This window comes from Pseudochaenichthys georgianus, chromosome 8, assembly GCF_902827115.2.
Source record: "Pseudochaenichthys georgianus chromosome 8, fPseGeo1.2, whole genome shotgun sequence".
Classification (NCBI taxonomy): Eukaryota; Metazoa; Chordata; class Actinopteri; order Perciformes; family Channichthyidae; genus Pseudochaenichthys; species Pseudochaenichthys georgianus.
This window is the reverse complement of record NC_047510.2, coordinates 17849160-17872547: the sequence shown is the minus strand read 5'-3', so window position 1 is coordinate 17872547 and position 23388 is coordinate 17849160. Positions and strand designations below refer to the sequence as shown.

The following is a 23388-nucleotide window of genomic DNA, read 5'->3' as shown; positions in this document are numbered from 1 at the left end:
CCGTCAGAACTGCACCCCTGTCAGTCGAGACATATACCACGTGATGACACGTTAGGCTCGTGTTGTGTTCAAGGACCCTGACCTTGGCCAGGAAAAACAGGCACTCGCTTGTTTAATTTTTTTGCGGTCTAGATTTCTTTCATTTTTTTATTTTTTGCGTGTGTTTATAAATTACCTCGAGGGCCGTACCAAATTGTCTCGCGGGCCGTATACGGCCGGAGGCCGGAGGTTCCCCACCCCTGCCGTAGAGTCTCACTCTGAGCGAGTGCTGCTGCAGCTGCTCTCGGCTTCATCCATACTAATTCATTCATTCATTCAATGCTCGCCGGTTCCGCGGTTCCACATTGTTTGTTGTGAGGAGTCTGATATATTTAGTATATTTATATTTTAGTGCGACAGCCAGGGGTGACAGGCGCGTACGCGTCACAGGCAGCTTGCTGTTGCCAGATTGGGTGGTTTTCCGCATTATTTTGAAGCCTGTTTACGGTGTGTTTTAACTGGGTTTTCGGCTGAAAGGCATATGAAATCTGGCACACTTTTGAACGCCGTTATAATACAGTGCTGAGAATGAACGCAGTTTTGAACGCCGTTATACAGCGCTGAGAATGAACGCGTTCTCAATTACGTTCATCTAGCGGAAATACAGTACGTTCAGTTCACGTTCGCCCAAAATATGAACGCGTTCATGAACGATCGTTCATTGAACGCGTTCAGGTACATCACTGTGTGTAGGTGTGTGTTGTACAGTGCGCAGATGCGGCGGACAGACAGGTCTCAGTTGGTTTGGTGTCCTCTGCTTACTTTTAATACTTGCAAATACAACTTTTGGCCCGTAATTTCAATTCCCCATTTCAGCGACCAGAGAGAGGGGGGGATATATCCAGTCTCTGATTGTGTTACGTTATTATGAGAGTGCTCTCATACTTTAAATTGCATATATTTATATAAATATATTTGTGTGTGTGTGTCCGCATCTGTAGCCTGTTATTGTCTCATTATACCGCACTCTCAATTAATTAAAAGTACATATGTGGGGGAACAATGTTCAGCTGATCTAACAGAGATTATAAAATATGACAAAACACTCGACAGCTGATGCAGCTGTTGCCAGTAAAATGAACGGACGTCGCTTTAATATGACCGCTCAGAGGAGAGGAGTTCTCATTTCTTTAAACGTCTGCTGCTTCCCCTCCTCTCTCCTCGGTTCCCCTCCTCGGTCCTCCGCTCGCATCTCCTGTGGGCGGGTCTAAGTATCGAGGAGGGGAGTCGGAGGGAAAATTTGAGTATTGAGAAGCCTCTTCAATATGGCGCTGCTTCTACTGAAGCCAGTCCCCAACTCCGGGGACTTCCGGCCGAGGACTTTGGGCAGCAGTATACGCCCTGAAGTGGTTTGCGGCCTGCCAGTAAACCCAAAGCAGAAGAAGAAGAAGTGACGTCAGCGGCTTCATTTGCCTAATCCTCCCCCAGGGATTTATTCCGGTGTGAACGCGATCTGTATTTAGTTCATGAGAACTCTTTAGTTCTCATGAACTAAGTTCTGATGAACCTTTGTGGGAAAAGTACTGCGGTGTGAATGCGCCTTTTGATACTGGATAGTTTTTGTTTTATTCTTATCTAAAAACAGAGGAATGATAGCTCATACATGAGACTTCAAAGGTCTTTTATTTTGAAACTCTACATCAGATTGTCCTGATTTTATCTGATTGACTAGATGGGGTCTCCTGCTATCACCCTGAAGTGAAATAAGTATTTAATTGACTTCGAATGACTCTTTGATTATGGATGGTTTCCATTAAATAATAATCAAATATAGATGGACAATAGATCTAATTTGAGATTTTAAACAGCATACATTTTAAATTGTGCTTCAGAAAGTAATATTATTTTAGGAGTGTTGTGAGATGGTGTCAACATCAATTGAAATTAGTCACCCAGTGGATATGTCTTCATAACTGTATCCTTACATTTGACATTCACTCATATATAATGTAGTAGTTATACATAGTTTGTTTTAAATTATTATTGATCACATTATATAGTACATATTTCTTAATTTAAGCGCCTCCAGTATATATGAATATGTTTGGTGTGTTTTGTAGGTATATTTGTTATTGACCGAGTAAACGCTTTTATTTTGAAGGCAGTTTTTACAGGCCTCTACCGTAATCATGCATAGGATATTCGCGCACTGCAATAAAAAAACAAAACACCTGCTTCTTACTGCTGTCAGTGAGAGGGCTTAAATAGTATTGTACCCTGACCTTTGGGTGTGTTTAGGGTTGCTATGTTATACAGTCAAGGATATTATGTAATATTCAAGTGTATATTACCTTCTATTGTAGCTTGGCCATTAAAAATGTCCTACACGCTAACATGGTGGTGCTATGGTGACATGTATAACATGATTGGGTGTGGGGGATATCATAAGTGTGAGCCTGAAATCTGCGAAGGCCTGCTGGGATCCTTTCAGAGACTTCGTGAAGTCTTCTTGGCTCTCTGATTGACAAAGCAGGTGCTTCCTCCTCTCACTTCTGGCTCACTGCTTGTTATCCTTGTGTGCTCAGTGGCTCTCAGTTTGAACACCGTGGGGTGTTTTTATTTTAGAGTAAAGGACACAACTGTTGTTTGATACCAACTTATTGTGAATAATGCATTGGTGGAATACATTATATAATTGACTTGAGTTACAAAAGATACAACATTGTAAATATTAAATTACGATTAAAAGTCTGTGATTTTAAATCCAGCTAAAGTACTCTCAGCCAAAGTGAAAGTACAAATTGTCCCCAATAATTGATTGGTTATATTTTATGGCATTTTAGATTGTTAATCCTGATAAATGTATAAGCAGCATGTTTTTATTGTAGTGACTTATATTGAGCAAATGTTAACTTATATACAGACAGGTCGTTTATTGAGAGCATCAGATAAATCTGAGGATCATAATGATTAATGGTGGAGAAAATAATAAGAATAAAACTTGTATATGTTTTATGGACTTTTCTGGAATATGTATTCTATGATGAGTGGGGCTTTTAGTAATATATCAGTTATAATGAGACACGCATAGTAAAAATGTCCAGATTTACAGTGTGATAATGACAGGCTAAAATCAACTCTCCCCCCAACACTTTAGTGCAACATAAACTGCTTCTAAATCATAGCATGTCAAGAGAGGGGGGGGGGCTGTCCTGCCGATCATATGGTGTCATGCTGACATTGGTGGTGTCCAGGCGACAGAGCCATGAGATCTATGGGTAACTGCTGCTAAGCAAGCGGCTGTTTCATGTATGAAGCCTCCCCTCTACTCCTCACCCTGCCCCCCCCCCCCCCCACTCTCTGCCATCATGTGTACTCCTGCTAAATTGCTCTGCATTACATCATTTACCTTCTAACCTCTCTCTATGTTATTAAAACCACACGAGCAATTGGATAGCTTGTCAATTAACTGTTGAAAGTGCTAGTACATCATATTAATAAATCATCACATTTGAAATGATTTACAGCCACTACTGGCCTCTTCTGCATTTTAGTTTGTATATCACACTATGAATTCCTTTATGACACAACAGGAAGTGTGCTCTTAACACATTGATGCACTTACCAATGACAGGTGCCTGGAGTGAAGGGCAAAGCATCAATTGATGTTCATTTAGATTAGAGAGTAGATAAGTAGTCTTATCTGTTTTGTGAGAGGAGTAATACCAATACTGATGCAGCTGGTACTGTATGGTCAAAGCTACCAGTTATGTTAATAACCACAATCTCGTTTGAAGTCTGATTTAACAGAGGTTTCACAATAACCTAAAGCCAAATGTTAGTTTTTAGCTTGTCCTGGTTATGTTATGTTAGCTATGTAAGATTTTTTGTGGGCGGCCACACAAATGGAGTAAAGAGCCAGACTTCGTAGAGAGGTGCAACATGTGACAGTCGTTTGAATATGCTTATTTAGGGACCATCCAATAAGAAAGGAACTTTATCCAGAGTTTACTAAACAGGCGGATAAATACACAGCTTCAATAAAAGTGTGAATGACTCAAACTGGCTCTAAACTGACCTGGAACAGACATGTTTAAAGAGATTTATCAAGGTCTTTGAAGACAGTATTGAAGCACAACAAGAAGCGGAGGTTTCTCGATACTGGAAAGGTTATGCTCTGCATCTTCCTTATTAAATTAAACAACATTAAAAAAAAAAAGGAACAATAGCAATCTCATCCACTAGGATGTACTGTGTGTGAGTCTTTTACTTTCTAAATGTTTCATGTGATTACTACGATTTTAAGCTGGTCCATTTGACTTGGATATGACTTTGTTATTTTTAGTCGTATGATGATTTTTGCCTGTAGTCTGTGATACACTTGTTGAAAGCAACATGTGTTCCCAGAATGTGTGGTCTTAGTGTATTTGCAAACACACATGCTTCCATTCCTAATGATCACCACAATCATGTGTCTCAGTGTCCCCCAGCTTCTTGGTAGATGGACATACATCACAGACCCTGCTGATAGGCCTCCCATGACTCATTAGTGTTTTTGCTGAAAGTAGAATAGCTGAGATTGTTGAGTTTTCAAAGTGGAATGAGGAGCTAGACTGCAAACACTTTAAAACAAGTTTGAACTTAGATCATTGTGTAACCCTGATGATATCACATGAGAACACACAGCTTCTCTCTCGCTGTAACCTCTGCCCCCATCCGACAGAAGCAGATCTCTTTACAAATAGATTACTTGTGTCGTTCGGCTCACTTCCTTCTATTTCTCCAGTTTCCCTCAGCTGTTGTTATCACCTTATTTCACAGCCAAAGAACGTGAAGAGCAGTCACAGGAGAGGGCGGTGCGCTGTGTGACTCTGTGTGGCATTCTGAGAAAGGCATGGCTGCCGATTGGACGAGGCCAGAGGGCACTGAAGTGTTGAAGCTCAATGCTAAGCCTCCAAAAATAAGAGGATGTTCCTCACAGTTTGACACAGGACTAAAAGCAGCCAGACTGACTGACTGACTGACATGAGGAAAAGGGTGGGCAATGTTTCCACAAGTATTTCTGGTATATTCTGTTTCTACAGCTGTGATGGTTTGAGTCCGTGATCCGTCTTCTTGACTCCTGATGAATATAAATACTCAGTTAGGTGTCAGGAGGATGAAGCTTGGATGTTCACTTTGGCTCCCCACGATGTGATCCCAGTACGCCCAGTGTTTTCCCTAAAAATGTAGACTGGACTGTCCTTAACATGTTGAGCTGTATCCTGGCTTTTAACATGGCTTTTGTAGGATTTCAAATTGTAGTGCTAGCATTTATTTAAATCACCAATGTCAACACAGTTGCCGTCTTAAAGTATGAGGCTCAATGCTAATTTGTATTGTTTTTGTTAAGGTAAAACTGCACACAATGGTTTAGATTTCTTTGTTTTACATTGGTTAAACAAACTGGAAGACTGGCAGGTTTAAATACGGACAGGTACGTTTTTCAGTGTGAAGTGCACAACAATGCCTCTAACAAGCTGGAACTAACATGTGAGTTGTTATAGTAAAGCTATTCTTCCAACTTCACAATTTATAGAAGGCTGGTCTAGTCACCACTGGCATATCAGCTTAACATAAAACATCTTAAATCTAACCACAGCAAAAGGCCAAAAACTGTTTAAGGCTCCTGCATTTTTATACTACAATTATGATTTAAAGTCGTTTGCACTTTGTTGGATTGAGAAACAGATCCTATATCCACTGTGGGGAATTTCTGTACCGCCTGTCTATATTAACAGCATTAAGTGAATACCGCCACAACCGTGGACACTTATTGGGGAAGAGCTTAGCTCTATCCTTGATAGACCCCCGGCTGCATTAAAAAGGAATAAACAGCTGAGTGGAGGATTTCCCGTTCAAATGTGGCAAACAAACAGAAGTGGTTTACCCCCCCTCACCCACAGTGGAGAAACCATTCACACAGGCTTAACCATCTTCAAATAAATGTTCAACCCACTGACTTTCTTGAATTCGGCAACCCGTTTTCAAAACGTGCCATTATAGCGTACATTTTTAACGCAATTAAATACATGAGTGCTGATTTAAAGGGGCCATGTAATGCCACTTTTCAGGATCATAGTTAATATGTTTGGTTTGTACAAGAGAGTGTTTCTATGCTTTGATGTTCAATAAGCACTGATAAAGCGAGTTTTTCCCATTATGTCCCCTTTAATAATAAATGTTTTCATTTAACCCCTAGGTGGGAAGTGTGCAGCAGAAAGATTCATTACATTTAATAATACTAAAACAGCCACAAAAGTATCTTTACTTAATTTTTGTTTAATTCGTGACATTATTTTCTAAAACCATGAATAATATTCATTATTTTAAAGGCATCTAGTAAATAACATTTTACTTCACTAAGAGATTACTGTTACGACTGCATATCTATCTCAGTTAATGTTTAATAATACATTATACACTATACTATTGTTACAACTAAATCTGAGCCTCAAAGAGTAAAACCGCCCTGTATCGCAACATTAAAACTCTTTAGTCCGAGTGACAGACGAGAAAAAGACAGGCCAAGTAATAAATACTTTATTTTCACGTTAGTATTAAAATGCAGTCGTCTGCAGGGCACAATATCTCCTTTATGCTGTACAAGTTTAAGCTGCGCGTGTGACAAACATTTATCATTCTTAAATAGCATTATGTACAGCAATTAAAATATGTGTAAGAGAGTTATTGTTCAGGAAATGTTGAGCAAAAAAGACAAAAAAAAGAAGCTCATCGGCCACCTCCATTGGCTGCTCCGCCTCCGGCGCCTCCACCTGATTGGTCCTGAGCACCAGACATCATGAGGAAGAGAACGAGCGGCACGATGTACATCCACTAGAGAGGACAGATGAAATACATTGATGTTAGTAACATAACATTTGTACGTTTTTTTTTTAAAATGTCAAATGATCAATCCCCGATTGGCATCCCAGATTAGGTTCAGTTATTTTCTGAACAGAAGAAAAGTTAAAATAGGGTGATAGAGTTAAGAATAAAGAATTCATTCTCAGGATCAAGCCCAAACACATGTCAAACATTCACACTGAGAATGTAGTTTTAGGATTTCTTAATGATTATAGCATGGAGCTTTCCCCCTGCAAAGTACTTTCAAATCCTGAAAATGTGACTTTATTCAGTAATTTCTTTAAACATGTATTTGACATTGAAACTGGAAAAAACCTCAGAGTGGAAAAGAGGGAACAACAGGGAACAAACAATGGGATGGTGATTCAGTTAGTTGTGTTGCTCAGAAGTTTAACAGATAGGTTGACAACAGGCGGAAGGCAGACAGAAAGAGCCACGAGTAAGAACACAGTACTTCAGTGGGAATCAGCTCTGCTCACTGCCTCCCCCTGCTGGGGGCTGTGCTGCACTGGAGACCACGAGGAAGATAGCTCCTCCAAGAATCAAATACCACTGGAACACATCACAGCACCAAGTCAACACACTATCACTGAACACAGCAAGATACACTCAGCAGCACAGAGATCATAAAGCAGCTTAGAGGATCCAAGCAACAGGACACACGCCCGGTTCTCTGTGGGAATGTTAAATAAACATGGCGTCTTCTCAAACTGACAGCTCAAAATGTCAGTAGAAAAACACATTCTCAGCGCTGACTGATTGTCATGTTGCAAATGTTCTAATTTAACTTTGTGGGCAGAATTATCTTGGATGACAAAGACTGTATGGCAGTACAGAGCCAGGTGTTAAACCCCAATAAGGACAGGATGCTTTCACACAATCACTAATCTGGCAATTGGTAAACAAGCTATGTGCTTGGTGTGAAAGCTGTCAAACTGACTCCAATGAGGACCCCCCTTTTAAAGACTGCCTGAAAAGAGGGAGTCTTGGACCAGTTCCAAACAACTTCTGGTCTGCTTTGTTTATGATGTGAAAGCAAAGCAAAGTAACCAGAGTACTGTGTAATAATAGATATATCATATAATAGATAAACAGTATCATTTAAAACATAAAACTAGAAAACTATTAAATCAATCCTTTGGTTGTGAACCTTTCAGAAAGCGATCTCACAATCTATCAAGAGAGGGAAAGCCTGTATTCATCATATGATAACCATGGTAACGCACACAACATGAGCGTGGGGATTTCTTCCCCTGATGAACCACATTTGCTAGTTTTTTATGTAACAATTTTTGGCAAATGAAAGAGAAATAAATGATTGCACTTCAGTACTGATGTCCCCATATTCTGTGTAAAACATGCTGCATGCATAGAAAACGTTAAGGTGGGTCTGATAGAGAAACAAATGTGCTTAATTTGCATTTTTTCATATGGGTCATTAAAAATCATCAGAGCCCAATTACTGAAGGCAGATAATAAATCTTTAGGCCCTGCCTGCTGGCCTTATCAGCTCAGTAGGAATACTTACATATTTAGCAAAGAAAGATTTCTGCTCTTGTGGATTCTTCCCTTTCTTCTCAGTTTCCATTTCCATTCTTTCAAGGAACAGAGCCGTCTCAGGTCTGGAAGAAAGTTGGCAATTAGTATTCAAACGAACCCCAAAACAGAAAGTGTGTCGAAAGGCAGAGCAGCGCAGGGAGAATTGTTCTACCTATTGGGAAATGATGTAAAGTTCCTACGCCAAGGCAAATAGAGCTGAATCAAAGGCTTCTGAAAAAGCTACCCAAGAGGATTTCTCTCATGCACAGAAAGCTACAGATACAGGGCCAGGAATGTTCTAACAAAAGCACTCGGGCTTTATCTAGCAGTCGAGATTGGAAGGAAGAAAACTGAGAATGAAAATAAAACAAATACATGAAATAAGACTGACCCCGGTGCGTTGACAGGACCCATGACACTGAGTGTGGTGTTGAAAACCTCAAGGTCAACCTCATCCTCAACCTCAGTGCCTCTGCAGGCTCCAGGGAGCGTCACTATGGAGACCCCGATGAGGTACCCGGAGACGTCAGTGTGGAGGGAGATGACGTCGCTCAGATGGGACTCAACCATGGCACACTGAGGATCAGAGCAAAATGAAGGTTCATGTTTTCATATTCATTGGCTGGGTGTGGAAAAGAATACAACTCTGGGAAAAAGTACTCTTCTCATTGTACTTTTATAAATGACAATAAATGCTTCTGATCTAATCTAAAGGCTGGTAGCAGATCAATCATATTGTTGTTTATGTAAAAGACAACAATTTTAAATGTCCCCTATGAATGATGCCATTTTTACAAGACGAATATAAATGTATAGCATAAAACAGGGTTTGTACGGGTGCTTGAAATCCTTGAAAATGCTTGAAATTTGATGTGGTGTTTTCAAGGTTGGGAAAGTGCTTGAATTTTGGGAATGGTGCTTGAAATTGAGATAAAGTGCTTGACAAATGTAAATGCTTTACTTTTACAATAAATTGCTGTCTGACTGAATAGTTCGCTTTTTAGATTAAAAGAAAATAATTGCTTCGCTTCTACATAAAACAGCTCCGCTGCGGCCTTCCCGCGCTATGCGCGCGACCTGCAGGTGTTTGTGTCACGTGTGACCTGGGCATTCTGATGAGAGTGATAGATGACTGTGTGCCAGGAGGTTGCCGTTTCAACGAGCGTTGGCTAGCAGAAGACAAATGCAAGCCATGGCTAAGACGAGGGTCAAGCCCACGAGTAGCCTCCTGCAAAGTTTGCAAAAATAACGATGCGAGAGTCTGCGCTGACGAGCCACATGAAAGGTACGCCGTAGTAGAGCATTTTAGATTAGGCTAACGTTGCACGATACGTTTGTTTAAGCCAGTGGTTCTCAAAGTGGGGGGGCGCGAAAGACCAGGAGAAAAAATGTCTAATTTTTAAAAAAAAAAAAAAATCACATTTTTAAAAATTATTGATTCGAAAATAATATGATACAGTACAGTACTATTACGTCTGGGTCTCTGTGTTTCATTAAAGCTCGGCTCTGTGTGTGTGTGGAACGAGCCATTTTGTGTGCGTGTGCGAGAGAGAGAGCGCACCGGTACCGGAGATCGTTGATGTTAGCTTCTGGTGCTAGCGAGCTACGCTAACGGATATAAGGAGTCTTTTCAACAACAAGGTGGAGGAGAGCCCTCTCCTGTCAGACTGAGGGACTCAGTGAGCTAAAGGACTCTCAGTGTTATCTCAGTGGGTCTCAAACGTTTTGGTCACCATTAATGTAAACAATTATTTCCGAGGCACACATTTATATGATCATTATAGTTATAAAAAAATAAGAGAATAAATTAAAAACAAGTATGAAATACTATATGACAGTAAAAAAAAGAATAAAGTTTAAAAGGGAGTGATTTGGAAAATATCCATAAAGAAATAGTAAATCTGTTTACCGTTCTGTTTCAAATGGATGTTGAGAGATGTATCCATAGATCTCTTCATTTTGCTCTCAAAGTGCACCAGATTGATGCTTTTAACTTCAATATTTAGAAATCTTCCCGGGGGAGCTTGCCCCCGGACCCCCCTATGTGACGTCCACACACCACCTATAAAAATAGCACTTTACCCCTGCTTACACCTATATGCCGTGAGCTGATTATCGAGCCTTCATTGTAACAGTTGCGGGAACACTGTGTATATGTGTGGGGAGTGTTGCAGTGGAACATTCCACTGTCGCGCCCGGTACATTAATGGGAAACCCTAAATGTTTGAGCACCCTCTATGAAACGTCAAGCTACCCCACAGCACCCCCAAAAGAAATCTCTGGCGCCGCCACTGAGACTGACTATTTGTGTTGGGGGGGCCCGACTTTTTATTTTCTCCAAAGGGGGGGCCTGACAGAAAAAGTTTGAGAACCACTGGTTTAAGCTAACGTCAGCGAGCTGAATAGCGAACTCGATTGAGGGATAATAATAATTGCAGGGGACAATCATTTCAGAGGAGCGTACCTATGTTATGTGCGTTACAGTCGCCATCCTGTGGTGTTCAGAGGATGAAGCACTCGCGGCATTTCGTGTTATAGTCACGAAATATAATCTATTGATTCGACACAGAGCGTTTTTGAAAGCAATGTGGTAACTGGTAGTATGTTTCGTGCCTAAACCAAATGTGACTTGCTCTATCGAAATCAGTCACATTGACCCGAAGACACATTTTCGTTTGTATTACTGGTCTGGGGGAAGCTCGCGAGTGTTTGTGTATTTTTGCGTTTGTGTTTATTGCGTTTGTGTACCGGGGAAACACTCACAAGAAACACCGGCTGTTCTTATGCTTGCTGTGATGTTACATTAGTCCGTTCTCTGCTTGTAATTATGCCGAAGCTTCAAAGTTGTATTTATCATCTGAATTTGCCGAAACAAGTTTAATATTCTGAAAGCCAATACTTTGTTTATTTGAAAACAGATGAAAACAAACCGTCTTTTATATAAAATTGAAGTAGTATACAAGTAAAACTATATGTTGCTTTAAGTCAGGTGTCTGTAGTCAGAATTACCTACAAAACATTGTGCACATTTGTAAATATTATTTTCCACTTGTTACCATTGTGAGTCTATATTTATGCAGCTCTGTGTGATTTTGTGGCTACAATTCAGACTAATACACTACCAGAGGTGGAATAAGTACTCAGATATTGTACTTGAGTAAAAGTACAAGTACTCAGATATTGTACTTAGTAAAAGTAGAACCAGTACCAGAGTGTAGGAATACTCTGTTACAGTAAAAGTCCTGCATTCAAAATGTTCCTCAAGTAAAAGTAGAAAAGTATTATCATCAAAATATAGTGAAAGTAGCGACAGTAAAAGTAGTCACTGTGCAGATTGGTCCATTTCAGAATAATATGATATGTTTTATAATGATTGATCATGAAAGTGTTCTCAAAGCTGGTAAAGGTACAGCTAGTTTGAATGACTTTGTAGACTGCAGGGTAGCTTGTGGATTTACTCCAGGTGGAACTAAAGTCTGATTCAACACTCGATTATATTTCACATCATTCATCCAGATCTGTGAAGGTATTACATACATGTAGTGGAGTAAAAGTACAAGATTTACCTCTGACTTATGTTTACTGCCAACCTAAAAGTACCTCAACAATAGTAATCAAAAATGTATTGAAAAGTTATTTGGCTGATTGTTTTATATTGGCTCAGCCAGGTTATATGGGATGCCCAGTCTACGTACAGATCACTAATTTTGAAATATTAAACTTAGTTTTCTTTTCTTTAATTTTTCATCCTCATGTAGAATGCTATCACGAAACACACATTTGGTTGTTTATAGCATAAAGAACATCTGATGGTATGGAAATAATCATTTGAGTATGTGTATATAAATATGTAATTTACAACAGCTGTAAGATGCTTGAAAAGCTGGAAAATGCACCTTGAAAATGCTTGAAAAGTGCTTGAATTTGACTTTGGAAAAGGTGTAAGAACCCTGATAAAAAATCCACAACAACACTTTTACTTAAATATAAATGATAGAAAATTGTCAAAACAGAATACACTATCACAAAATGAGAGACAACTACTAAACAGTCAAAAACCATCTGCAGTTATGGGCTGAACGTTTGTTGTTGAGGCCAAGAAACCCTTTATAGTTAGTTTAAAAATCAATTGATTAATATCATTAATGGCACATACCTTGCACAGAGAAATCTCAAACACTGATCCGGCTCTAAATAAATTAAAACTGTTACAGTTCCCTCATACAGTCTTACTGTTGATGTAGCACGTTTTTGTGAAGATTATTTCCTGGTCATGATAATATCAATTAGGGATGCTCCGATCGATCGGTCACCGATCGAGATCGGCTGATACTCACTCTCTACCGATCGATCGGTGCTCTCTAAAACATGCCGATCGCGAGAGCCGATCGCATGACGTAAAATACATGACACTTTTCTCTGTGTGCGGCAAAACAAGCTTGCCAAAATGGCTTCACCGTAAGCGCAGCGAAACACACACACACACAGGGAGAACCAGACCACAGTTCAATTCCTCATATTCCAAACTAGAAATGACGGTAGCAAATCACCCTGTTCTTTACGACCAGAACTATTAACGGGATACAAACCGGAGGAACCAGGCATGGAGGGAGGTGGCAGAGACAGTGGGTGAAACTGGTAGGTTTTACCTGTTCGGGTTTTCGCCTGTTCGGGGAGTTTATATATATATATATATTGCTCGCATAAAATCCCCGGGGTTTTTTGATTTGTATGTTGGGGGCGGGAGATTCATGTGATTGGTTGTTGGTCGCGTTGCTCGTAAAAAATCCCCAAGCTTTCAGACACGTCCAGCTCCGAGATTTTCAAGATTTTTGAAAAGCTGCTGTGTGGACGTACCGTAAGAGTTAGACCTAACACACTTAGCTATTTTAACTACCTCTGGAACAAGCTAAACTAGTTATTATAAATATATGTATTCTTCATTGTCGGGTCACTCATTACTGGATCAGTGAGCTGCATGAGATACTGACAGGCTGTCAGGAGAGGGAGAGAGAGGGGAGAGAGAGAGGGAGAGAGGAAAAGAGAGCGCTTCCGCTAATTTCGCCTGTGTTATTATCCAAAGTGAATGTAAACTTGAATAATGTACATCATTTCAATATAATAATTAAGTTGATTGTTGTTTGTGGAAGCTCCAGTGAATGAACCCCATTAACTGAGTTTTAAACATCACTTTAAATGGAAGATTTAAAGTGATGTTTAAATCTTCCATTTAGGCCCCGCCCACTCAATCGGATCGGCGATCGGTATCGGCCGATACTGATTCCGGCCCCGAAATTGGCGATCGGAGCATCCCTAATATCAATACATACCGCTCTGACAAATGCTGTGAGGTAACCTTCCAGCTGCCGCTCTGTCTGTCTGTCTGCCTGCAGGAGAACACGAGGCACTCTGATCCTGTACAGACCGTCCACTGCAGCCACTTCCTGAAGTATAACAAACAAACACAGTTGTTAGGGATGCACGTTCAAACCATGCTGATCACACTTAAATCTGACCTCCAGCTCTCTGACCAGAGGTTTTATGTCTGAAGCCATTTGGTCTGTAGATAAAAAAAAAGTTCTTTGTTGGATTCAGGGATTTGGTTTGGACACATCCTTCATCCCCTATTATACTGTTTTTCATCAATATATTATAGGTCTCAGATATATACAAAACATGTCTCTGAAGTGTTTGGCCCCAAATACCAAACAGATCTTTGTAGCATCCCACAATCCCCTCTGTTTCAGCCCTGTTTCAAAAGTGCCGATTCTCCGTCTGTTACTTTAGATGAAAATAAGGAGCCCCTCCCCACGCCCCTCTGAGAGATATTTGGTTAAAGAGAAAACAATGGTGCTCTAGTGCCCCTTTCACACCAGCGCCTTTTCAGAGCCTGAAAAGCGCCGGGTTTTCCTGTTCACACCGCAGCGGCGCCGGCTCTTAGCTCCGGAATCCGCTTTATTTCCAGCTCCAAAAAATTGTCGGTCCAGAGGCAAGAGCTTTGGAGCTAAGAGGTGACGTCGCTTACGTCTCTCTTACGTCGAGGCGTGCAGGAAACTAAACCCACCTCCCCTGAACATGGGTCGACTGTTATGCCTGCCTACAAGCAGTGTGCTTATAAACACACTTTATAAAGTCAGGCAACACTAACCAGGCTTCGTGTGATTCTGTTTATTTGTACCTTACTTTGACCATCCGTTCACTGTTATCGATCATTGTGGAGAGAGGCAGACGTTTTGTTTTGTATTATTGCAGCTATCGGATGCAAGTAGTCAGTTTAGCTTCGGTTGCTATGCTAACATCACCCGTTTTATACCAGAGACATTTTCATAACAGCGTTGTGATACCAAACAGCGTCAATTCAGACTGACACACATTCACTTAGGCTAAGGGGAACTGGGGATATGCATCAGCTGCTTGTGTGAGTCGGCTAATGGTTACACAAGCCAAAAAAACGTTATGACATCAAACTGGCCAAAATCTGATCAGCTCATTTTAAGACAGGTTTTTATATAAATGTATCAGGACAAAAAGTGAGAGAATCTTTTTTCCTGAAACTTTCAGAATCTCTTTACACAGAGGGGGACACATGTTGATGTATAACATAAATGAAAAAGTGGATTTTGCATACTAGGTGACCTTTAAATCACATCCTATCTCACCTTCAGTTTGGCCCTGTCTTCCTCTGACAGCTGGTTCTGAGTCAGTGCGACGCTGGGCTCCCTTCCAGCTTTCAGCAGCAGAGCACCACGCACACGAAACTGTGCTACATCATCTGGAAGACAAGGGACACAAGACAGTAAGAGCAGAACAAAACACATGGCTGAATGACAGATAATATACTGTAGGTTATGTCATTTACATGCCGAGTTTCACCTACACAGTTATGAAAATATCCACACTTTCTTTGAAACAACTGAAGAAACTCATTCATACATCACAATAGATTAAGCAGGTGCATGAGGTGTGGTGTGAAGGTTTCTCCATTCATATATGGCGTTAGCATTGGCAGCACAGGGCTGCTCGGTTAGCTTAACATTGCAATTACGTGCTATAGAACATCATAATAAAATAATAGAAACACTTTCTTACCAACTTCAAATGAGTGTTCAAGTGGTACAGAGAACCCCCCGAATTCAGTGTCCATGACATCGCCAACCTGTTAATAAAGGTAGAAATTATACCGTTAGCCTTCACCGGCTCGTAGCTAATGCTAACAGTAACAGGTGTAGCCTCCGTTTAACCACAGTAAAATAATATGGGTAATCAATGCAATTCAACTCTTACCCTTCTGCCGTTATTACAAAATACAACATCAGTGAACAAGACAAAAAAAAGAGTGGAAAACAATGCAATGTTAAATGTTAGCGGAAGAGCCATTTTGACAGAGTCACCGGAAGACTTTGTCAAGCTTACTATAACATTATTTCCACTTCCGGTAGGTTATTTCACAACAAAGTATCATAAATATTTGTATTTTGAAAGTAAGATTTTCTAATGTCTATTAATATGAATGACTTTGTTGCAGTACTTTGCGAGTATTTATATTTAACTCAATATGGTAATGTGGTACCAACATCAAGGCACATTCCTTTTAAGTAAAAAATCTAATTGGTCACCCTAAAGCTGATACAGTTTTAAAATGCTATTTTAGGCCAATTTAGCAAACCCAGTTTAGTTTATCTTAAATATCACCACAGCTTTACATTGTCATCTTAAGATTTCGCAACATTTCATTTACGTTGTTCTATATGTAGGCTGAAGTAAAACAGAATGAATAATGTATCTTAAAGTCAAGCTGAGTTTTTAAATGTAAAAAAATGTGTGTTCTAATCTATTAGACCTAATAAGATCATTTCGTTTTTGGACAGCTCAGTAACCATTTTATATTTGGAACAATAGTTAAAAAAATAGTTTTGCTTAATATATTAGCCCAAACACAATATGTCAAACACACCGCTTTCCTCCTTGTCATTATACAAAGCAGGTGAACTGGATATAATGTTTGATGCACTGACACATAAGGCCAGCAGAGACTGCTAACAGACCAGAAAAGACCCTCAACCTTCTTCTAACCCCCACCCCTCTTCAAATGCCTCTTAAAGTGTCATTTCATCAGCTTAATAATACATAATAATGCCCTCCTCTGATGAAAAGTGTTGTTTTTAAATTCCTAAGTCAGCATTCCATGTCAGTCCACCTCAGCTGAGCTTTGTTTACCTAAAAGTCATTTTTACGAGTAAATCTGTTCTGAGTCACATAGAGCAGAAAACTGCAGTTTCACTTATCTTAAGACTAAGATCAGCGTCTTATATTCAGATCGTGTCGCATCCAGCTGGGATGGACTGCAGCTACAAGAATGACCTCTTGTGATAAGATCTGATTTCCCTGTACACATGTTGGGTGTTATCTGTGGGTAACTGTTACCACTACTGAGAGAATATACTTGGTTAGTGCGGGCTGCAAAGCTGGAGAGGAGGATTGCATTGGCTTTTTGATCTCTTGCCCAAAAACGTGACTGAGGCATTTAACATAGGCGCATCTACTGTAACCAAGTGTGTCCGGAAAGCTTGTAATGTTAGCAGCTACCTCCTGGTGGCCTAAAGGTTTAAGATACTGACCATGCAATCACCATGGGCCTCTCTCCTCTTTACTTGTCGTTTCTCTGATACAACAATACAATGATAAGAAATACCCTATATGAGATAATATATTGACTGGTTTGCTGTTTGTCATAGGGAATGCACACTTATCTCTTACATACAGTATCTGATATGAAGCATTAGGAATTCAAACACAATGTATTCCCAGTGTTTTTATGGCCATTCAGAAGTTATTTTATTTTATGCAATGTGTAGCACCTCCAGACCAGAATTTATGAATCATTATTCTACATATTTGGGTCTGCTTCTTATCCTGGCTCTATTTACTCATTTGCTTTAGGCCAAAACTCTGTTTAAGAGCCTATTGATGGGAATAATGTCTCTAACTCCACTTATCTAATGGTGTTTCCAGAAGGGACCCAAAACATAAAAGTATCAAACCAGAGAGAAAAGAGCAGCAGCAGCTTCAAATGTGATTGATGTGATTTATTTCTCAATGCCTATTCCTGGCTGAGGAGTTCTGCTGACTTGTTAGAAACCCTCTGTGAATATAAGTGAAAGGCATCCATCATTTTTAGCTTCAACATTTATGCTTCGAAAGTGCTACAAAATAAGTTTGTAACCCAGTTTTAATCCTTTAAAGTTTAGAGTATCAAGAAGCCAAGTCTTTATTTGAATAAGGCCTGCTTGGAGGGTGAAGGACCATCTTCACTCATTTCTGTCCCAACATTTGTGAGAATGACAATCTGACTCACATCAGAATCGCTGACAAAAATATCAAACATAATTGACAATAGCAGGATTTTCCTCAATGTGGTCAAGAACATGGGCACAGAAATGTTTTGTCACAAAGGTCTTGCTTGGCACAACAGATTATAGATCATCCTTAAACTAAACCTTAAAAAGTCCACCAATACATAAGTTCAACTCCCATCTCCTCTTGAGACGCTACAATAAAAACAATAATAAAAGAAAAACATTATTAAAAACAACAAGTAAACAACATCTTGTGATATTTACAAAAAGCAGCAGTCTTTCTGATTTAATATAAACTATACTTGCATGGATATCTCTTGTAATTATAATAGTTTTTGATATGCACATCATTGTTATCATATTACTGTCTGTATGAAACAGCCTGTCTGATGGAGCATATGGTGACTGAGGCATATGATTCCCCCGGGCGCTGCCTTTGAACCTATGCAGGCCTTTACAGTATATATTCCCCCCTTACTGGCCATGCCATAACTCTCTGTCATCGCCTTAAACAACGGTGTCACTATTCTTAGTCAAATAAGAAAGCATGTATATTTTTATGAAATCCCATCAGGACTTTCACTTTGAAGGAAGACACTGTCATGTCCCGTATGCCTGTGGTGTTTAAAATGGAGCATTATGAAAAATGAAAAAGAACATGTTTTGAAATATGATCTAAAGTTTAAATAAGAGGCACAGTTTCGGGATCATCACTGAACTGAATTTTTTTTTTTCCTCAGCCTGATGTATATCGACAGAGGTCTCTGTTAATACGTGTTATAGTACATGCTGAAATGTTGATGATCTGATGAATCAACTCATTTCAGCAATAAACAAGATTATTTGAATGCTTTCATGTTTTTTATCATAGTGCTAAATCTCTTCAACTTTATTTTCTTTTCCCAAAATGAACCCGTTCAAGGGTATCGGAAATAGAAAGCACTGTGCTATTATCAAGGCTCCTTTGGAGTCGCACCTTTTTAAAACGTAATTCATTTAGTTTCTATTTAGACACATTCTTTCTTAATGTGTCTCTATTTTATATTGTTCTTTTGTCTTTTATTGAAAAGCATTGTGTAATGTCTAATCTAGATAAGCGCTACATTAATATACTTGCTTGAAGCAAACTTGGGAGAAGCTTCAGGGCTTTCAGCCAGAATTAATTAGTTAGGTTTAAAAAAAAAAAAAAAAGCACAGGTTTAAAATAGACCCTTTCTGGCAAAAAGCCCTGAAGGCAAACTTCTTCCATTTGGACGTGCCCCAAATCAGGCCTATACGAGAAAACTTGCCTTATGTTTTTGCACAAAATAGTGATATTTTCTCTTACTTTTAACAACCACAGTATACTAACAGGACACCATCTTGTCATGGGATCAAACCAGCCAAATCAGGCTAGGGGCGTCATGTTAGGGGGGCTCCTCCCCCACATCATATCCTCCTAATTCTGGCCCCATCCATCCGATGACACCTATCTTCAAACTAAGTTTGATCTCAACTACGCACCTGTAAAGTGTAGTCACTTTTAGGCACCTTGCAAATATCAACACACACACACACACACACACACACACACACACACACACACACACACACACACACACACACACACACACACACACACACACACACACAAACACACAAACACACACACACCACACACACACACACACACACACACACACACACACACACACACACACACACACACACACACACACACACACACACACACACACACACACACACACACACACACACACACACACACACAGACTCACACACAGACATGCAAATACGTCTAAAACAATACCAGTCACATGTTGTCACTGCTGGGAGTAAAATACATTTAGTGTACATTTTTTTTACAATTATTTGATTTTGATACAAAATACTACTTACTGGCTGCTTTCATCTCTAAACGGATGACAGTCATGGGAAAGCCGCTGTGAAGATGGAGAGGACGAGCTTCAGTTGGCTTAACTTGTACTCCAGTGAAGCTTTACTAATACAAACGTTGAATAACTTTGGTGTCATCCTCTACAGCGGATCAATGGATCATCGAGGACACCTATAGTTAGTCTCCTATATCTGCTTTAAATCCACGATATACATATGATTTCAACCTTCACAGAGTTAAGTCACAGAATACATCACCCCTGATGAGCTGTGAGCACATCAAAAAGACTTAATAAAAACAATTCTGCTTAAAATTCATGTAGTGTAAAGTTGGAATATACAGTAGGCCTCAGGGACCTTTAATGTCCTATTCAAACAGCCCTCTATAATCTTTCTCGAGGGTATTTGGTTCTCCTTGAATATCTGAATCTCAAGTTGCACTTGCCTCAAATAGCAGTTCTTCAATCTATGTGTCTCCGTCTGACTTAACTTCTCTCTCCGATATTAAAGTCTCAAAGATTGTTTATTGTTATAGCCAAGGTTTTAGCAGGCTCGGCAATTTGGACAGCCAGAAAACAAATGGCGAATTCATAAAAGGGGCTGCTGTATACAAGCGAAATAATGGAAAGTGAAACACTTCTTAAATGCATAATTTAACACCAATGTTTTTAGTTCCCATTTGGGTTGGCATTGCCATGGAATTTAAGAAAGAATGACCTACTTCTATCACTCGTATGAGTACAATACTATTTATCCTGTTTGTTTATACCACAACACATGATAAATATATGACAAATTCTTAGCATGTGTCTCTATAGTCATGTCTTTGGGTTGGGGACTTTATACCTCTCCAGGAATTCATAAGGTCGGTGACCTCCTCCGACTGTCTTTGACCTTGTTCCTCACATCCCTGTGGAGGGCTTGCAGTAAAATACATCCTGTTGACAGCTATGGCTACTGGAGAACACATGGGATTGTCAGAGCCTATAGGAACACAAGGCTGCTGCTGCTTTTTTACTCTTCAAATAGGGACGGTGTGAAAGTTATTGAGGTTGGGGCCTTATTTCACTTGTAAGGTCACTCTTGTAAACACAAGATCCTCCTCAGGGTTATTGATAGTTGATTTTGACACAGAAAAACATTGCAAAACACTTTTCACTGATTTTCTATTCAACTCTGAAGCTTCATGTCTTAATGGGATAATCATTTTCTGCCCAAATTGATCATAAAATGTGCCATTAATTGATCACCTGCTCTGTTCTTTTAGACAAAGAGCTACTAAATGAACAGTTATCACCTTCTGTCGCTGTAATGTTTTTCTCTGCATACATTAGTAGAATAGGTGCTGCACTTGCATCGTGATATAAGTGGAATCTACATGACCCATTTAACTTTAGGTCATCTGTAACGCTGGGTAGAGTAGGGAAAATTATGCTTTCTTAAGCGAGATTATGTTCAATCTTTACTAACTATTAATTTAAACGTCTACAGTTTCTTAAACTGAGATGTCGGCCATTCTTTAAACAAGAAATGAAAGCTCCAATGCAGTGAATTGATTGCCGGCATTTTCATCTAATCCAAGTTTTTGTTGACTCAAGTAGTTTGATGTGTCTGTTCAATCTTTTAGTCCTTCAAGAAATTGATAAATAAAAGCTTCTTTTCTCCCCAAAAATGTCAGGCCACCCTTTGACTCCGTCTGCACCTTACCATTGTAGTGGACTCCACTACAGTATTTTCAATTCAAATTTGTTTAGCAGTGCACGCCGCTGCTGAATCACTCCATTGTCTGGTGGATCGGATTGGCATCAGACAGCTTGTGAACATCCTGGCTCCAGAGCCTAACAAGTTAATCCTCTGGCAGTTTTCCTCGAGGGCTGGACTTTTCTTTATGACTCTGCTTTTACCCATCATGGTGTCTACCTTCTGCTCCTCAAAGCCCTGCAGTTCCTGCCAAGGTTTCAAGTGACAGCCATTCTGTCGCTCTCTTCCTTCCTTGTTCCACTTGTTGGGGGGAGGATGACGTCACTGACAGTTGTAGTGTGTGTGTGTTTGAGGGGGAGGGGGTGTTGAGGTGATAAAAAGGGATGAAGGTGGAAATTCAGGCAGATCCACAGACAAGGAGGGAGGAAGACACTATCAGAGGAATCACTATAAAACGAAAGAGACATGCCTGAGCCCCAGAAGCCAGGTAAGACGGTCCAACCTGTAGGATTATAACAGGAAAGCTGGAAGCTGGGGATACACTGAGATGTTAAGATGAGTTAAAAAAGAATTAGAAAGAAAAAATGAACCCATCATTTCAAACTCTTTATTTGGACAAGTGAGACTGGACATTTAAGTATTTATGTGACAATAATTAAATGGCATGTGAAAGCTCTTAAACATGAGCGTGATCACTCTGTAATCTATGCCATTTATTTTTGCTTTCATTAGTTAGTGACAAGTTCATCTTTTTGTCAATTCATCCTCAGTGTCTTAGGCTGCTTTCTCTTTTAACAAAGTTCTAAAGCTGCCGTCTTGCTGTGTATCGTTCTTTTAGGCGGACAAATGCGCTTTTCTTTTTTACAAATAGGGATAGAAATGCAAAGAATGAAAGCATGTAATGTCAAATATTTACAATGTTTAGAGAGTAAAGTGTTATGTGTTGGTTTAATATTTGCTTAGTGTTAAATACAATTTGATATAATATTGCTCTTCAAACAGTAATAGATAGAAGAGCAATTTGGATACGATAAGGGATCTTATTGACTCTTATAGGGACAAGTGTGTTGTGTGAGGGGGAATCCTCTCAGGTACTCGAGGTTCATTAAGCTTAGGAAGGCAGGAATGGTGAAGATGCAAAAGTCAGCAACAGTGATGTGTGATGTTAGGTTTAAGTTAGAAATGAAGAAATGTATTGCTATAGGTAATTTCTTTCCAGGATTCTCTTAAAGAATGCCAACAATTGAACCCTGTGAGTTTTCTGTTCACATATAGTGATGAAATGTTTCAAATAAATGAAATATGATGTCACACAAAAAACGAAACATCTATGAACAGCATAACCTAAGCTTATATCTTCCATTGATACAAAAGGATAATATGTGACATGAAATTGCACAGGCTGTAGTGCATGTCATAATGTTTTTGTCAGTCTAAAATATGCTCTGCTGCCTTTGTCAACAAGTAAACAGCTGATTTATGGTGCATTGAGGTAATGCACCATAAATCAGCTGTTTACTTGAAACCTGAGAAACGAGTGCATGCATGAGAAGAGGAGGGAATGAAGGCAGGAGGAGAGGAGAAGGTAGCAGATAAAAGCGGAGAGATGATTTGTTAGAGGGATCTCTGCCAAGTCAGGTGTAACATACCTTGCGTCATATCTCTGCACGTCAGACACCTAATCTATCTGACCCCGATTGCCTCCCTCATTCTGTTACGCTGTCTCCCCCGCTGGCATCCATCTCCCCTCGCCAATCTCTGGGAAGTTCACCATATCACTGTTATTGTGTGGAAACAGTCGGATCTCCCTTTTTTCTTGTGGATTTTAGTCAAGGTGTCACATTCCCCGTCATGGGCCGATAGGAATGCAGTGATCTTTTTTGCTTAAAGTGCAATTTTATACTCTACTATAGATGAAATCAAAAGTATTTTTTACTCAAAACAAATAGGTGCAGATTGTATACGCATATCTGTGCGGATGTGTGATTAAAATGCATAAACTAAAATCGTT

The 23388-nt window shown here is 39.7% G+C and overlaps 1 protein-coding gene across 2 annotated transcripts; it reads right to left on the bottom strand.

The window, feature by feature from the left end:
- Positions 1–6546: 6546 nt before the first annotated feature.
- Positions 6547–15844, bottom strand: emc10 (ER membrane protein complex subunit 10). 2 transcript variants are annotated; one of them, XM_034089400.2, is made up of 8 exons: positions 15709–15844; positions 15514–15580; positions 15084–15196; positions 13755–13868; positions 8816–9000; positions 8414–8507; positions 7340–7437; positions 6764–6855 (listed from the first exon to the last, which is right to left on the bottom strand). In XM_034089400.2, exons 1-7 carry the CDS (start codon positions 15799–15801, stop codon positions 7351–7353), a joined length of 753 nt encoding a protein of 250 aa, XP_033945291.1. In that variant the 5' UTR covers positions 15802–15844; the 3' UTR covers positions 6764–6855; positions 7340–7350. The 2 variants fall into 2 exon arrangements, with proteins under 2 accessions (XP_033945290.1, XP_033945291.1); XM_034089399.2 differs by lacking the exon at positions 7340–7437 and having other exon boundaries at positions 6547–6855.
- Positions 15845–23388: the final 7544 nt, after the last annotated feature.

What these genes read in the sequence shown, in the direction of transcription:
- emc10 (XM_034089399.2), bottom strand. Translation starts at nt 15,801, where the DNA reads ATGGCTCTTCCGCTAACATTTAACATTGCATTGTTTTCCACTCTTTTT. An exon ending in TTTGTAATAACGGCAGAAGG is followed by an intron (nt 15,581 to 15,708) that starts GTAAGAGTTGAA and finishes CTTTATTAACAG; the next exon opens with GTTGGCGATGTCATGGACAC. An exon ending in GGTCCTGTCAACGCACCGGG is followed by an intron (nt 8,508 to 8,815) that starts GTCAGTCTTATT and finishes ACTTTCTTCCAG; the next exon opens with ACCTGAGACGGCTCTGTTCC.